The following is a 14,028-nucleotide window of genomic DNA, read 5'->3' on the forward strand; positions in this document are numbered from 1 at the left end:
AAAGTCGGAGAGATACATATGAATATCTTCCTTTCACAGACTGGGGGATGCAGAGTATGTAATAACAATAATAATAATAATGATGATGATGATGAATTCAATCAAGTTCTGACTTCAAAGAACATCTGCAAAATTACATCTTATCTGTTTGTTGATTTAATTTTGTTGGGTTTTTTTCTTCCCCCAACCTTTTCTATGCCAGTGATGGGGTAAAGAAAAGTTTATCATGGCATACATTAAATCCAAATATTTATTTTTCTTTCAGTTTGGAAACAATAACAACTACATGAACATGGCAGAGGCAAATAATGCATTTCTTGCTGCAAATGAGGTAGATGTTTTTATTTTTTATCTATGCTCATATTCTGCTGTTTGCTGTGATAATTTAACAGACTCTGAATGGATGAAGAGTGAAGTGCCGAATTTCTGTGTGTTTTATGGAGCACAAAATAAAGACTTTAATGAGAAAGAAAATAACCTGACAGCTCTCCATTACTAGTCAATTTAGCTGTCCATAAGGCTGTTACTTACATAGCATGTCAATAGAAACAAATCTGCTTTATGTATGGAAAAAAATTATGAACAGAAGGAAACAAATAAAAAGCACAGTAGGTGTACACTTTGAAAGCAAGCTTAGTAATAGTCATTACTAGCTAATGTTCTAATTTTTGTTATAGATACAAATGGTTTAATTTGGGTTCTTAATACTCATATGAGATAGAAAACCAAAGCCAGCTCTTTTGCCTGAAGTGTATATGCTGCATCAAGGAATCTTTTGAATCCAGGCTCCAGAATAAACCCAGAGCCTGGGTTGTGGAGATGATGTATTTGATCACTGCCTGTGTGAGTGGAAACAGGAGAAAGTGTGGCAGCTCCAGGCTCCATGTATCTGCTAGGTGGGGCCACGTTACAGCCAGTTAAAAGACCATCAACACATTAATCCTGACCCCAAGTCCGGACAGAAACTGCCTTTGCTCATCCTTGAAACCCAAGCTCTTACTCCAAAGGAAAGAATGGAAAGTGCAAGATGCACTGTCTAGTATGTGCACAGCAATATGGAGAACAAGAACTGTTTATATAGGGTGCATGTCATAACTGATCTTCCCAACATGAGGAAAGGGTAGAAAACCAGGCAGCCCTGATTTTCATATTGTAAGTAGGAATTCAGTCACAGGTATTCCTGTGCACTTCTAAAACAGTGATCTCAGAGAAAATAAGCAGAAAGGTGTATCAATAAACATGAAGGTTAGAATTAAGGGTAGGATTTTATGAATCATTTATACAATGGTCACCATATCTTTTTACCCAGCAAGACTGCTTAGATAAGGGAATATTGTTTGGCACTAGCTCCAGTGTTATTTGTGATAATGAACACAAACCCCATCTGTAATGACAACATGATGTTTCTTTCTGTAGAATTTCTTTCCTACATTTGAATCAAACATTGATGAAAGCTCTGCTGCCAGCAGCTGTTCAGAGACAATTTAATTCCAGCTGTGATAATTCACCGTGTCAGACATTGGCTGTTATATGTTGATACAACAGTTCTCCAGATTTGCATTTTTATCAAAAGGAACAAATGTTTTGAACATTTCAGTACAGATGGCATTTAACCATGCACACAAGTTTTTTTTTTTTTTTTTAATATATGTGTAAGATATAAATATTTGAAAAGTTAATAACTTTAAAAAATGTGATTGGTAAGATAAATCTCACAAATGTTATAACATCTTTTGGTCACAACAGCACCTTTCTGCAGTCTCAAATTGCATGCTATTCAGGCTCTTTTTACAGACTGAATAGCCCAGTGATTTGGATTTAAGGCTACTTCACTAAGGGGCTTTCTTTCTTCTTAGATTATATCTATTTTATCCTCAATCTGAGGTCTGTTTTATGTTGTTTTGGTTTGTGTTTTGTTTGGTTGGTTTTTTTGGTTTGTTTTTTTTTTTAAGATATATACATATTTGGATAAATTATACAGTTAGAATTGAATTCAGATTTAAAAATGTTAAGGCATTCATCAATTTACTCTCCCATTTGTAGTAAGTGATGAGTATTAGGATGAATGCTACTTTTCTAAGTAAAAGATTGTATTATTATCTAGCTGCACTATATATTTCTACAGCTGTCCTAGAATTATTCTGTTAGATGGGCAAAAAAGATCCAGTTCTTATAATTACTAATATCTCATAAATATGTCAAGTAAAGAGAGGTTCAAATGTACTATAATAATACTGATTTCATTGAACCTTTTTGCTTGAACAAGGAATAAAAATATGATTAAATGTTACTGTTGGTATTAAAGCATGAACCTTACTTTGCAATTACTCCATTATAATGTATTTAATTATAGTGGTTTTGCATTAACATGAATGTAGCTTTCTTGGTATTATTTTGGGCCTGAGCACTGCTGTGCTAGAATCCCATTTTATTTCTGTAAATAATGCCTTAAGAGTGTAATCCTAGAGCACATTCAGGCTTAGAAGCCACACATTTGCTTTATGTTTTCTGTCTCTATGTCATGATTACTACGACTCATTTTAAAGCACCTTAAATATTTATTGAAATAATATTTCAAGTGTTAATTACAGTGGTAAGGAAAACAGCCAAATGCCACATATCAAGAATGAGTCTTTATCCGTATTGTTAATGTGATATGTTAGATTTCATTAAGCAGTAATGGGGTAGCAAATGAGTCACAAATTACAGTTGCATCTGTTACTAGACCACATTAGTGCCAAAATAACTGCAAATGCAGCCATAGGGTTATGTTCATTAGCCAATCACTTCTCCTGGCCAATCCATCCTTTGTGTTTTGTGAACTATGGGGTCCATGAGAAGAAAAATTCACACCTTTTGTAATATAGCAGTGGGGAAGTCAAACATGTCCCTAATCCAGGCCCAGCCTTCATATCCAGAATTAAGTTACAGCCTTGCAGTTGGAGCGAGATGGGCACAGTCTCAGCAGACTCTGACGGTGCTGCAGACTGCAGCAATCTGGGACCTCATCATTTCTGGTGTGAGACCAATAATGACAGCTGACAGGTTCTATATGCAAGCAAAGGTTTTTCTTGTGTTTCAGTTTCCATCTTCTCTCAAGCGGTTATTAATTTATATCATCATTAACAGTTTGAAGGATGACAATTTGCAGCAGTTAATGAGATCTTTCACTGAACTTATCATTTTTAAATTAACTGGCATTAAGTCACTCTTTCAAACAATGTAATTAATACATAAAACAATTCTCCCTCCCGCCCCAACCTGAATCCTGAACTAAGGCAAACAAACAAATCCCAGAGCAGCCTTGCATGTCCAGAACAAGACAAGAGTGCCTATTTTAGGATTGCCAACTGCCCAATTTGATCAAGGCAGTCCTGATTTGGGTACATTTAAAATGGCCTAATTTCAAGCACTGAATTTCTATTATTAAGTAGCAGTGGACCTGAAATAATACATGAAAGTTCATTTAACTCTCAAAAAATTTGAATAAGCGTAACTCATTTGTTTCCCAAATAAAAGTCAGCAATGTTGAAGCCAGATACAGTCTCTACTTGAATAAAGATTATCTTTGACAGACACATGCACACATACAACCATGCGCAAACCCTGAAGATAACTGGCAGTAAATGTTTTGCTCAAGGCATCTTAACAGGTGTTTAGTTCATAACAAACCTACTGTTCAAACAAAGCTGGCTTGCTTCAGAAAGCACTGGAAGCTGCTGTAATCACCCTCATGCTTTCAAATGCCTCTCCTCCAAATGACACCCTGTGTTTAAAAGGTTTCACCCTATTTTGGGGATGGAAAAGAAATAAAGAATGATAATATTTCATGTTTGTTAGTGGATAAAGGCAAACAAGTTATGAAATGGTCAGTACTGAGTTCCTGTTGTGTGTGTGCTACAAAATTGTCAGTGTTTTATGAAGCGTGAGAATAATGTAAGCTGTTTGTGCTATTTTACTAACATATCAATTAAGTGGCAGTTTGTTATACAGCCAAATCTAGTGTAGCTGATATTTGGACTAACGGACAGATGTTGCTAATTAAGTACACATTAAAAAACTGTTAATACTGATACTCCATTAAAGCCATATGATAATGAGACTTAAATCTTTAATCAGAATGATCCACAAACCCCTTCAGCATATGAAACTTAAAAATTTTGTTGGTTATACGGTTTGCATTTGAGAACAAACCAAGACTTGGACTGCAGGTGTGGAGGTGATTGCTGAGCTCTGTGTGCCCTAACATTGTTTGCCTTGTCCTGTCCTTTTCCAGCAGACGTTCCATACACCGAGCCTTGGGGACGAGGAGTTTGAAATCCCACCCATTACCCCCCCGCCCGAGTCAGACCCTGCACTGGGCATGGCAGATATACTGCTGCCCTTTCAGGGCCTTGGTGACCAGCTGCCTGCACAAGGAAATGAATTTACACCTCAGTTTCCCCCCCAGAGCTTGGATCTTCCCTCTATTACAATATCCCGGAATCTCGTGGAGCAAGATGGCGTCATCCACAGCAATGGATTGCATATGGTAGGTCTGGTCCTTTGTGTGTTCCCATTGCCTAATAGTGTCTGTCAAGTGTAGATTTGTGCCATGTCTCAGTTTTCACTGACCCCTCAGAAGATCTGTGTGATTTCTTGGGAGCCTGACCAAGCATTGCCAGCATTCTGTGTCACGTTACAGGCATGTTCTGTATGAACGATGACACGTGTTGTTAGACAGCAAACAATGATTTGCTATTACTCAGTTCCCTAAGGCAGCTGACAAATGGTTAAGGGTCAAATACTGGTGGATTCAGCAAGATAAACATGGTTGTTAATGTACAGTGAAATGTTCTACTGTTTGTGAACAGATCTCTTGTGAAGAAGCTGTCAGGCTTTACAAACACAGAATTTTCATTTTGGGAATGGATTTGGAAGCCCATATCCGTTGGCATCATGTGCATCCCAAGTGCTCCTAAAGTTCAAAATGTGTTATACAGCTGGCACTGGCATCAAGAATTGAAAGACCATAGTGTTGGCCAGGGTGAACTACAGCATCTAGAATGAATTGCTTGTCTGTATTTGAAGTAGGACTCACATCTGACATCCATCAGGATATTTTGAGAGTGCAGTATTGAGAGTAGCTCAGAAGGAAGGCCAGACACAGTATGGCAGCAGGAAAAAAGCAGTGTTATTTCCCTCTATCCTGTATATTCCATGGGCTGAATCTTTTATAAATATGAATGAATTAATTTTTTTTTAAACTCATAATAGAAGTGATAGGGATGTATTACCTTGACATACTCAGAAATATAGGGCCATAAAAAGACTTTGTTGTGTCCGATGCTCTTGTTGGCCACAGAGGCTGGGACAGGGTGGTCTTCTGTACCTGGGCTGTGCCAGAGCCCTCAAGAATAGGGAGGCATGATCTGGGTGGGAAAGAGCTGAGTGATGGGGACTGTTAGGCTAATTCCAGTGTTAATTAGAACAATCCAAAGCAGGGATGGGTTCCTCCAGAACCTATACACACTGAAGGGCTGCGATCTTCATGGGAGGGTGCATGGGGCAGTTCCTCTGTTGTTGCAGTGTTTCTCTTTCAGCTCTGGGTGATCTCCCAGTGTGGGTTTCTGAGAGCTTTGTGCAGTAACACTCATACTGCCAGCAATGAGACACAGCTGTGAGCCAGTTTATCCTACTCAGCATTTTAAACTCAGTGCTTACAATTAGAATTAGTTTCTGTGTTGCATATTGAAAAGCGAGTGAATGTTTAGCTTGAACAGATATTTTACATCAACTATATTTTTTTCTGATTAGCTCTTTTATATAGGACCTTTTGCTGAACTTGGTGTAGTGAAAATACATATTTACTGCTGGACTGAAATAAGGGTTGTGTTGTTATGTTGTGATTTCTTTTTTATTATTCTGGCAAGTTAAAATTAATTAAAGATTTACAAACCAACAGGCAGCAAATATTTCTCTGTAATTCTACAGACTGCTGACTTCATTGCAAATTTTAATATTTCTTTGGAGGTCATGAAGAATAGCTAGCGTTAATGCAGAGTGAACCACAAGCTGCTCACTACTTAGGAGATACAGAATTCAGTCATTCTGTGGATCCAAAACAGGGACTGCCTAAAAGAGGCCTTGAAGGATATGGTATTTGTTTTAGATCTCATTTTGCACTGTACATGTTGGGTAACTTCTGAATGAAGATTAATAAAACCCGAGAGTCAGGAATGTTGTGCCTGAAAACAAAAGTAATGGAGTGTGTGTGCACTGAATACAATGAGACTTGGTCAGAAAATACTGTGGGCTGGATCGGCCCACAGAAAATATTGTGGGCTGGATATGTGTACGAGTATCCCCTCAATGTTAGTGAGTGCTTTGTAACATGACCCAGTTTTGCCCTTTAATTTTGCATTCTTCCACTGAATGTGATTCTTCCATGAGTAAATGCTGTCACCTTAACAGTCCCAGCCAGAAGAGGTCTCCTGGTTATGTATCTCTTTGCTCACCTCTTCTGGTGCTGAATGGTAGGCTTCACATCTTCGCCTTTTCCCTTGACTGAGCAATGTAGAAATTACTGGCACAGTTGACACTGACTCCATTGGTAAAAATTTGTTCCCGTAGAGGTCAGTGAGAAGATGTAGAGAAGCTCCTTCCTTCTCACCCCAGTAGTCCAGTGGCATTTTTTAGGGTGATTGCCAATTCAAAGCTATGGATTGGGCACTTGTGTGCTACAGTTTTGCTGCAGAGAGCTGACGAGGAATTCTGTGATTTGATGTGGAGGAGCCACATAGGGAGGTTTGTGTTTCAGATATTCCCCACAACTGCTTGATTTGTTTCATGCTGTGAGATGGAGTGGCCCCTGCCATTGTGTTCTAGTCAGTAGTCTTTTTCTCTTCTGCTCATAAATGCTAGGTAGCTTTGGGAAGTTTAAAAACATTAACAGAGGGTCCTTGCATAGCTTTCCCCTGAACTCACATCGCTCTCTTTAGTAGTCAAATTTTCCAGCAGTTAATCTGTATTTCAAAAATAAAAAATGAAAACATTATATCATATTTTATGTAGAAAATGTGCACTTTATTAAACTGGTAAATATTTATTAATAATATTAGAATTCATCTTTAAATTAGATATTTCATGAATTACCTTGCCTTGGAGCTATAAAAACTTTATTGCAGCAATAAAAAAATGTAAAGGAGGCATTTTGACTATGAAATTTCATTTCATGGTCAATTGAATTTACTATATCTGAAAGAACTAAAGATGGGGTTGTAAAATAATTATGATGTTAGTATACACTTACAGAACAATGTTCCTATCCAGCGATACTGGGATAGTCTTATTTAAACTCTGTATTAATGGTGTACTGCTAATCGCTAAAGCTTCTTGAGATGAATACAAACTTAAATTATTTTAATATTAACTGCATTGAGTTTATTGCTTATTTTGTGAAGCATTAGAGAGCTTTACTGTAAGCAATATTTAATTTAGGTAAATGTAGCCCTACCCTGTTGCAAAGCCTGGTAGAAAAATTTCACCTTGAAGAAATGTCATGAGATTTTAAATCACAAATGTTGGAAAAATAAAATGGGCTTGGACAGAATTATGATTAATACTGTGTGTCTTTGGCTTTTTTCTATGTACTACCTGACATGTTCACCTATAAACTTGAATGCAGAATCGCCAGAGGCATGGTTAAAAATAGGTTATGTCAAGGTTTTCCTATGTCTCCCTTAGGGTATGGAGTTGGCTAGGTACCACGTAATGCTTCTGCAAGTATCTCACATATTACTCCCAGGAAGACACACACAGAGAAAAAAACAAGAGATAAAAAGAAAAAAGATTTAACATATTCTTTATGTATTATTATATTGAAAATATGGTGCAAGAAAGATATTTATTCTCAGCATAAATGTGACCTAGCAATTACTAAAGATTGTATTGGTGAGTTAACCATTCTTTATGTTATTAAGATACACGTACTATGGAAAGAGTGACAATTTGTCACAGTGCTGATTAACTTCATTATTATTGGCAACAAACACAACACATTTATCTTTACAGCATTTTTTAACATTCAAAAACAGGCAACAGCAACAGAAAGAGGACATAAAACGGAGGCAGTTTGATTAATTTTAATATTTTAATAATATGCAAATAAAATTCTGATGTTCAAAAAGGAGTCACTGAAAAATGGAGTGTTGATGTACATTTGACTTCAAAGAATGCGTGAATTTACATGATGCAAATATTATCCCTATAAATACTTGAATATAAATAAGCAGAAATCAACTGCAATATCCTCATTAAAAATCAACCCCCAATATTTTATATTAATACTCTGTTCTCTGTTGAGCTGCCCATAAAAAATTATTTTAATCTGCAAACTGTGGCAATTCTATAAAACTACAAGTTTTGCTCCTGAGGGTTCCTTTTTTTAACACCTCTCTCTAATCTGCCCAGCCTGCTGAGTAGCATTGACATCAGTAGTACATCAATTTCAGAAAGTGGATTATTTTTACTAGACAGCTATTGTGACATATTGGGTCAGTCATAAATGAAAGATATTCATGCAAGCATGCAATACTTGTAATGAAGTCTCACTCTGACCTTCTGTATGATTGATTCTGTAATTTAGTTTTCTCAGGCAGTGCCTGAAATGAAATGAAATCATGTTGAACAAGTTTTGAATACCCACAGTGCACCAGGAGAAGAAAAATCTGCAGCCCCAGAGGCTTGAGAGAGAGCAGCTGAACGATTTATCTCCATGCTATTATAGCCTTTGCCAGCATTCAACATTTCTTTTTTTTTTTTTTTTTTTCTTATTTGGCTTAAGTACTTAATTCTGCAGGTAGCTGTAAATGGGAAAATAAAATGCTGTTCAGATTTAAAATGACAGGACAGGAGTATGTGCAGGGGACTGATAAAATATCTTGAATAGAACTGACCTTTCATGTAGCTGAAAGTTACTGGGGGATTCATCCTCATAATTACCATATAGATTATTTTTATTTCTTTCCTGCAATGAAACATTTCAGAGAGCAGTAGTGCTGATTGAATGAAAATTGAACTTGTTAACATTCTTTTCAGCTTAGCCTGTTGTACATAACAGAAGGTTAGCTTTGATGAATTTCAAAATTCTCTTTCTGATATCTAAGAAACAGACAGTAAAATAATTGTCTTTTTTCAGTCTGATTTTTTTCTTTTATTCAAAAATGTACAATTGTTAGAAAAACAGACTGATAATTTTATATATATTGCTCCCTACATTACTTATGCTGCTGGAGAAAATGTGTTTCCTATTTGATGAAGACTTGAGCCTGTTTCTATTTTATAATTGTTGCAGTGCTGCCAGTGCAGTCAGGATTCTGCACAGATAAGGCTAATTCATAGTGGAATATGCTCATCTTTAATTACATTACTCCTTAGGAGTGGCACTGTGCTCAACTCAAAAACACGATGGTGACTATTGCTTTTATTTCAAGAAGAGACTTTTTAAATAAACATCTCAAGAATGTGGCTTTAAAGAGATGAGGTGCAAATTTGAGCTTATTAAAGGCTGCATACAGTAGAAATATTATTAATGTTTCAGAACAGTGGTGCCTTTTACTTACAGTTCTGAATCTTTTTTAGTAGTTTAAATTCCCAAATTACTAATGAACTTTAAGTGAGTAGATTAACATAAGATTGCAAGACTAAAAGCTAAAAATGTTGCTTTAAAATTGGCAAAAGATAGTTGTTTCATTACTCACCTGACTGGATGCCTCTCATTTATATGTTTAATTTTCCTTTACAAAGAAACTTATTTCTACATCTTTCTTTTAATACCCAGTCAGTAATCTCCTATCAGGAGAGAATGGAGTAGGTTTTCAATTAATAAAATGTTGTAACAACATTGTTTAATGTGTTGCAGATGAAACAGTTATTTCATGGGTCATTAATGTGTTTAACGCCTGGAATGGTTTATTAAAACAAGCCCTTGTTATTGTTATGAATGTGTTTATTGTCATCTTTGTTACAAAATGTACAACAAATTTCAGAAGTTTCTAGGTATTATTTTATAGAAGTAGCAATTACTCTTACTAGAAAAAGAGATTCTCTTCTGTTTTTCCTTGGATTTCTGTGCTGAATTGCTAAGCTTGGGCTGTACATCAACAGTGTTACTCTGGTTTGTATTGGCCTTTCCCAGCAGAAATGGCAGCTGTTATTGCCACCGGTTTTAATAATTTGTGGTACCAGGAAAAATTAATCTCAAGTAACCCTGAATTAAAGGATGCTCGGACAGCTCTGAGCAGTGACATTTGGCCATGTACACAGCAAGATGGACGCTTTGGGAAATGAGACCTTTAGGACTCGGCAGCTCTGGTGGCTGCCCCCAGCTGGGCTGTGACACAGCTCAGAGCTGGGTGCTTTGCTGATGAACTCCCGAGTCTTTACAGAGTAATTTCTTTTTGTTTGGTGTGGAATTAAGTATTTTATCTTACACCTGATCATGTAGTTGGGCATTTTGCAGTTACCTTTCAGAGCATGTGGGTGCCCAGCTGAGGGGGCCTGGGGGGCAGGTGGGCAATGGGCTGAGAGCCCTGGAGGCAGCAGTGGCTCTGGCACAGGGGCTGCATGCTGTGGCTTTGACCTGATGGGAAGGTGGTGCTGGCCTGATGATAATGCTTGACAATAGCGTGAAGATTTTCATATCCTCAGTGACACTGTAATTCCCAATGTGGATGATTTAGTCATTTTTCTGAGACGTACTCTCTTCTCCTTGCTCATTGGTACAGACCAATGAATGGGCTGTTAATGAGAGAGGGAAATTCTTCTGCTGTTCTTAAAAATAAGCAATTCATAGTGACTGCTAGAAAGGACCTGTCCATAGGAAACAAAGTGGCAGCAGTTGCCAAACATACCTGTCTGAATAACAGGCACTAAACTAAACTAAAGAATAATAAAGATTGGAGCAGGTAGGTTATTACCTGTTGTGAGATCATGAGGGACTCCTGCATGAAAGAAGCACAGTAACATTGGCAGAACAAGTCTGGGAAAGGAGGCTGTGACTATTTTATAATAGTACCTAAATCGAGATCCATCAGCTCCAGAAAATATTGTGAAGTCCCATATAAATATAGGGAAAATGATATTGCCTACAGGGAAAGCTGTCAGGAACTGGAGCCAAAGCTGTCTGATTTTCCTAAGAACTGAGCTCAGAAGGAGCTCAGACATACATGGCTGTGGACACCAACTGTGCATTAAGCCTGGGCCATGGCTTTAAGCTATTCTGCTTCCTGAGTTTAAACTCTAAAATCAGGTGCTGTTTTCATAAGCCAGCCAAATGAGGCAGATGCTGCAGCTGGTCTGTATATGCTGTACCTGGCCAAAGGCTTAGTTGGGTCCAGCCACCCTCACTTTTGTGTAATTTGAAAACTTCCTTTGAAATTCCTGCTATTCTCTGCTGTTACCACTCATGTTTCCCCTTGGACAGCTTACCCAGTACTCAGCTTCCACTTCAAGTTTGCAAGCGTTGAAGAAATGTGAAGTCTCTTTAGAGTTTTAAATTATTCTATGTTGCCAGGTAGCTGGAAGAAAAACATACCTGGGTCTGGTAATAAGAAACATAATGAGACCTATTTTTCTGATTTACTTTAGAAACCAACAACAAGTAAACAAAGAACCCTCATAGAAAAGAAAAATCCCCCCAAACCCTAGAGAAAACGTATCCCTGAACATAGCTATCAACACTGGTAGCAATTTTAAAACATACAAATGCCATGTAACCCCTGAGTCTGTCCCCCCACAATTCCTACACAATTCTTGTTACCTTTGATAATGTTTGTTAGTTGTCATGCTCCCTCATACTCTCTCCCCACGTTCCTTACTGCATAATAAGGACCTTTGAAGTCTGCCTTTGATTTGGGAGCTGAAGCACCTGAGTTGTGGAGGTTGTAACAAAACTGCTAACAGCGTTTATCTGACGTTCTGGGACTTAATTTCAACTATCCAGGATTTGTTTGCAATGTGTCTTCACTGTTTGCATACAGCAGACCTAAGCTTGTACTGCTAATTTGGAGAAAAGCTCCTCATGCCAAGAGACTCATCAGATCAGAGCCCAGATCTGTGATCTGAGTCACACATGTATTGTGATCATGCTGTTGGGTGCCTTGTCCAAGAGGAGTGTGATTCAATATGCTTTAAAGTATGGTAGATGCTTGGGAGGAAGAGAGTGGAGAGTCTGTTTTTAAATTCCTCTACAAAATGGGGTAAAAATAAAATTATAAGTTGTCAATTACGTGATGCTAAAATAGCAGCCACAGCCACTGTGGGTGGGTGGAGGGCTGTGACCAGCCTGTCCTTGTCTGCAAGAGCAAAAGGACTCAATAGCAATTAAAGCAACCAAGAAGTGTGACCCATTCGGCCTGCGCTGGGGATCGTGTGAGGAATCTGCAGGCTCACAGGGAAGTAACTGGGTAAGAACAGTGTTCCCAGAGAGAAAACACTCCCTGACAGGGTGGTGGGGCATCTCCAGTAAGAATTGTAGGCGTTTCAGAGAAAAGTCTTTGTCCCTTTGTTTGGTAGTTGTGTGATTTTGACCTTGCTGTGAGCTTTGCGTATTTCTTCACCACATAATGCAGTGTTTTGTTAGAGATTCATAGCTGAGCATGCTGTGAATGACTGGTTCCAGCAGCAGCTGTAGCACGATGTTGCAGAGGTAGTGAGTCCTGGGACCTGGAGCTGTGTTGGTCTGGGTGGTTGGCCCTGTCCCTGATTTGCTGATCTCACATTGCAGCTCCCACGACCATCAGTGGTGCAAGGAAAGCATTAATGACATTTGCAGTATGTGCCTTAAGCAAGTGCTCAGTGGTGAAAATTGTTGCAGAAACATCCTAGGTGCCTATGCACAGACCACAAAGGGGCAAAATTTCAGGCGTGGGGTAGGCAGGAACAGAACTGATACTTTGCACTGCCAGGCTCCATTGCAGTACGTTATATAACAAGTCTGTGCAAGCACAAGAAGAGGTGCCACAAATGAGACACTTGATTTTGAGAGTACCTATCTTGTATAATCCCCACACTAGCCCCTGATGACCCCCAAAATAAATTGCTCAGTTTTAAGGAATAAATCAGTGGGCCCTCATGTTTGTTGGGTTTGGGTTTTGGTTTTGTTTTTTTTTCTTTTCATGTCTCTTTTGTGGTTTATGTGTGAACAGAAGAGAGTAGAGCACACAGACCAAAAAACCAGCACATTCTTCATGTTCATCAGGCAGCAGAATGTGTGTGAACCTCTTGTCACCAACCCATCTCTTAGACCCAGATGAAGACATAATTTTTTTTTTACAAATCGACATGTACTGTTTCTTGTAGATGTTTTTGGGAATCAAATTAGGTAAGGTTTACTTTTCAACAGAGACATGAAGTGGAACATGGTAGTTTTTTCACTGCCAGAGAAAAGAAGCTGCTGCTTGTAGGATCTCCTGATAACTGCAGTTTGACAGCTCTATTAGGGATGATGGTGTCTGTGGAGGGGAGAGGAAGGACACTTCTTCAGTGGTGGCAGTACCAAGTGCAACTGTTTTGTGTTCTATTAAGTAAGGATTTAATCTCTGACAGAGAAAAGCATCCTGTTAGTTTGGTTTGTTTTGATTGGCAGTGAAGTTCAATCCTGTAAAAATTTAGATTAATGGATTCTTTTATCTGTACTTTACTTGTGGAGAAAAAGAATATTGAGGATTTCTTCTAGAGATATGCTGACTTGACTAAAAGTAAAGGGAGTAATTTACAGTCAGGGACAACTGAGGATTTCACTCTTTACATTGCAGTGCATTTGCTTCAACTTAAATACATCCTTTAAAATACTGTATCAGCTTATGTTACACTGACAGTCATGAATTCCTCAGGCAATAGAATATATACTGGTTTAAGTCAACTTCTGAAACCAGAGCACAGTGAACATAACCATAAATGTTGGGTTTTGCTTAGTTATTCCTTAGTTATTTTGGTTGGCAGATTTCTCAATTCCCTTAAAGTAGCTCATGCAGTGTGGGGTCAGAT

The 14,028-nt window shown here is 38.1% G+C and overlaps 1 protein-coding gene across 2 annotated transcripts in view; it reads left to right on the forward strand.

Moving 5' to 3' along the window:
- The window catches only part of TOX3 (TOX high mobility group box family member 3), a 74,902-nt gene that overhangs the window by 48,756 nt on the left and 12,118 nt on the right, over positions 1 to 14,028 (forward strand). Inside the window, exons 2-3 of one of the 2 annotated variants that reach the window (XM_032122050.1) lie at positions 266 to 331; positions 4,277 to 4,531. In XM_032122050.1, coding sequence (XP_031977941.1) covers positions 266 to 331; positions 4,277 to 4,531 — 321 coding nt within the window. The remainder of the gene's footprint in view (positions 1 to 265; positions 332 to 4,276; positions 4,532 to 14,028) is intronic. The other variant, XM_032122051.1, reaches the window with a different exon arrangement.

Source organism: Corvus moneduloides, chromosome 12, assembly GCF_009650955.1.
Source record: "Corvus moneduloides isolate bCorMon1 chromosome 12, bCorMon1.pri, whole genome shotgun sequence".
Classification (NCBI taxonomy): Eukaryota; Metazoa; Chordata; class Aves; order Passeriformes; family Corvidae; genus Corvus; species Corvus moneduloides.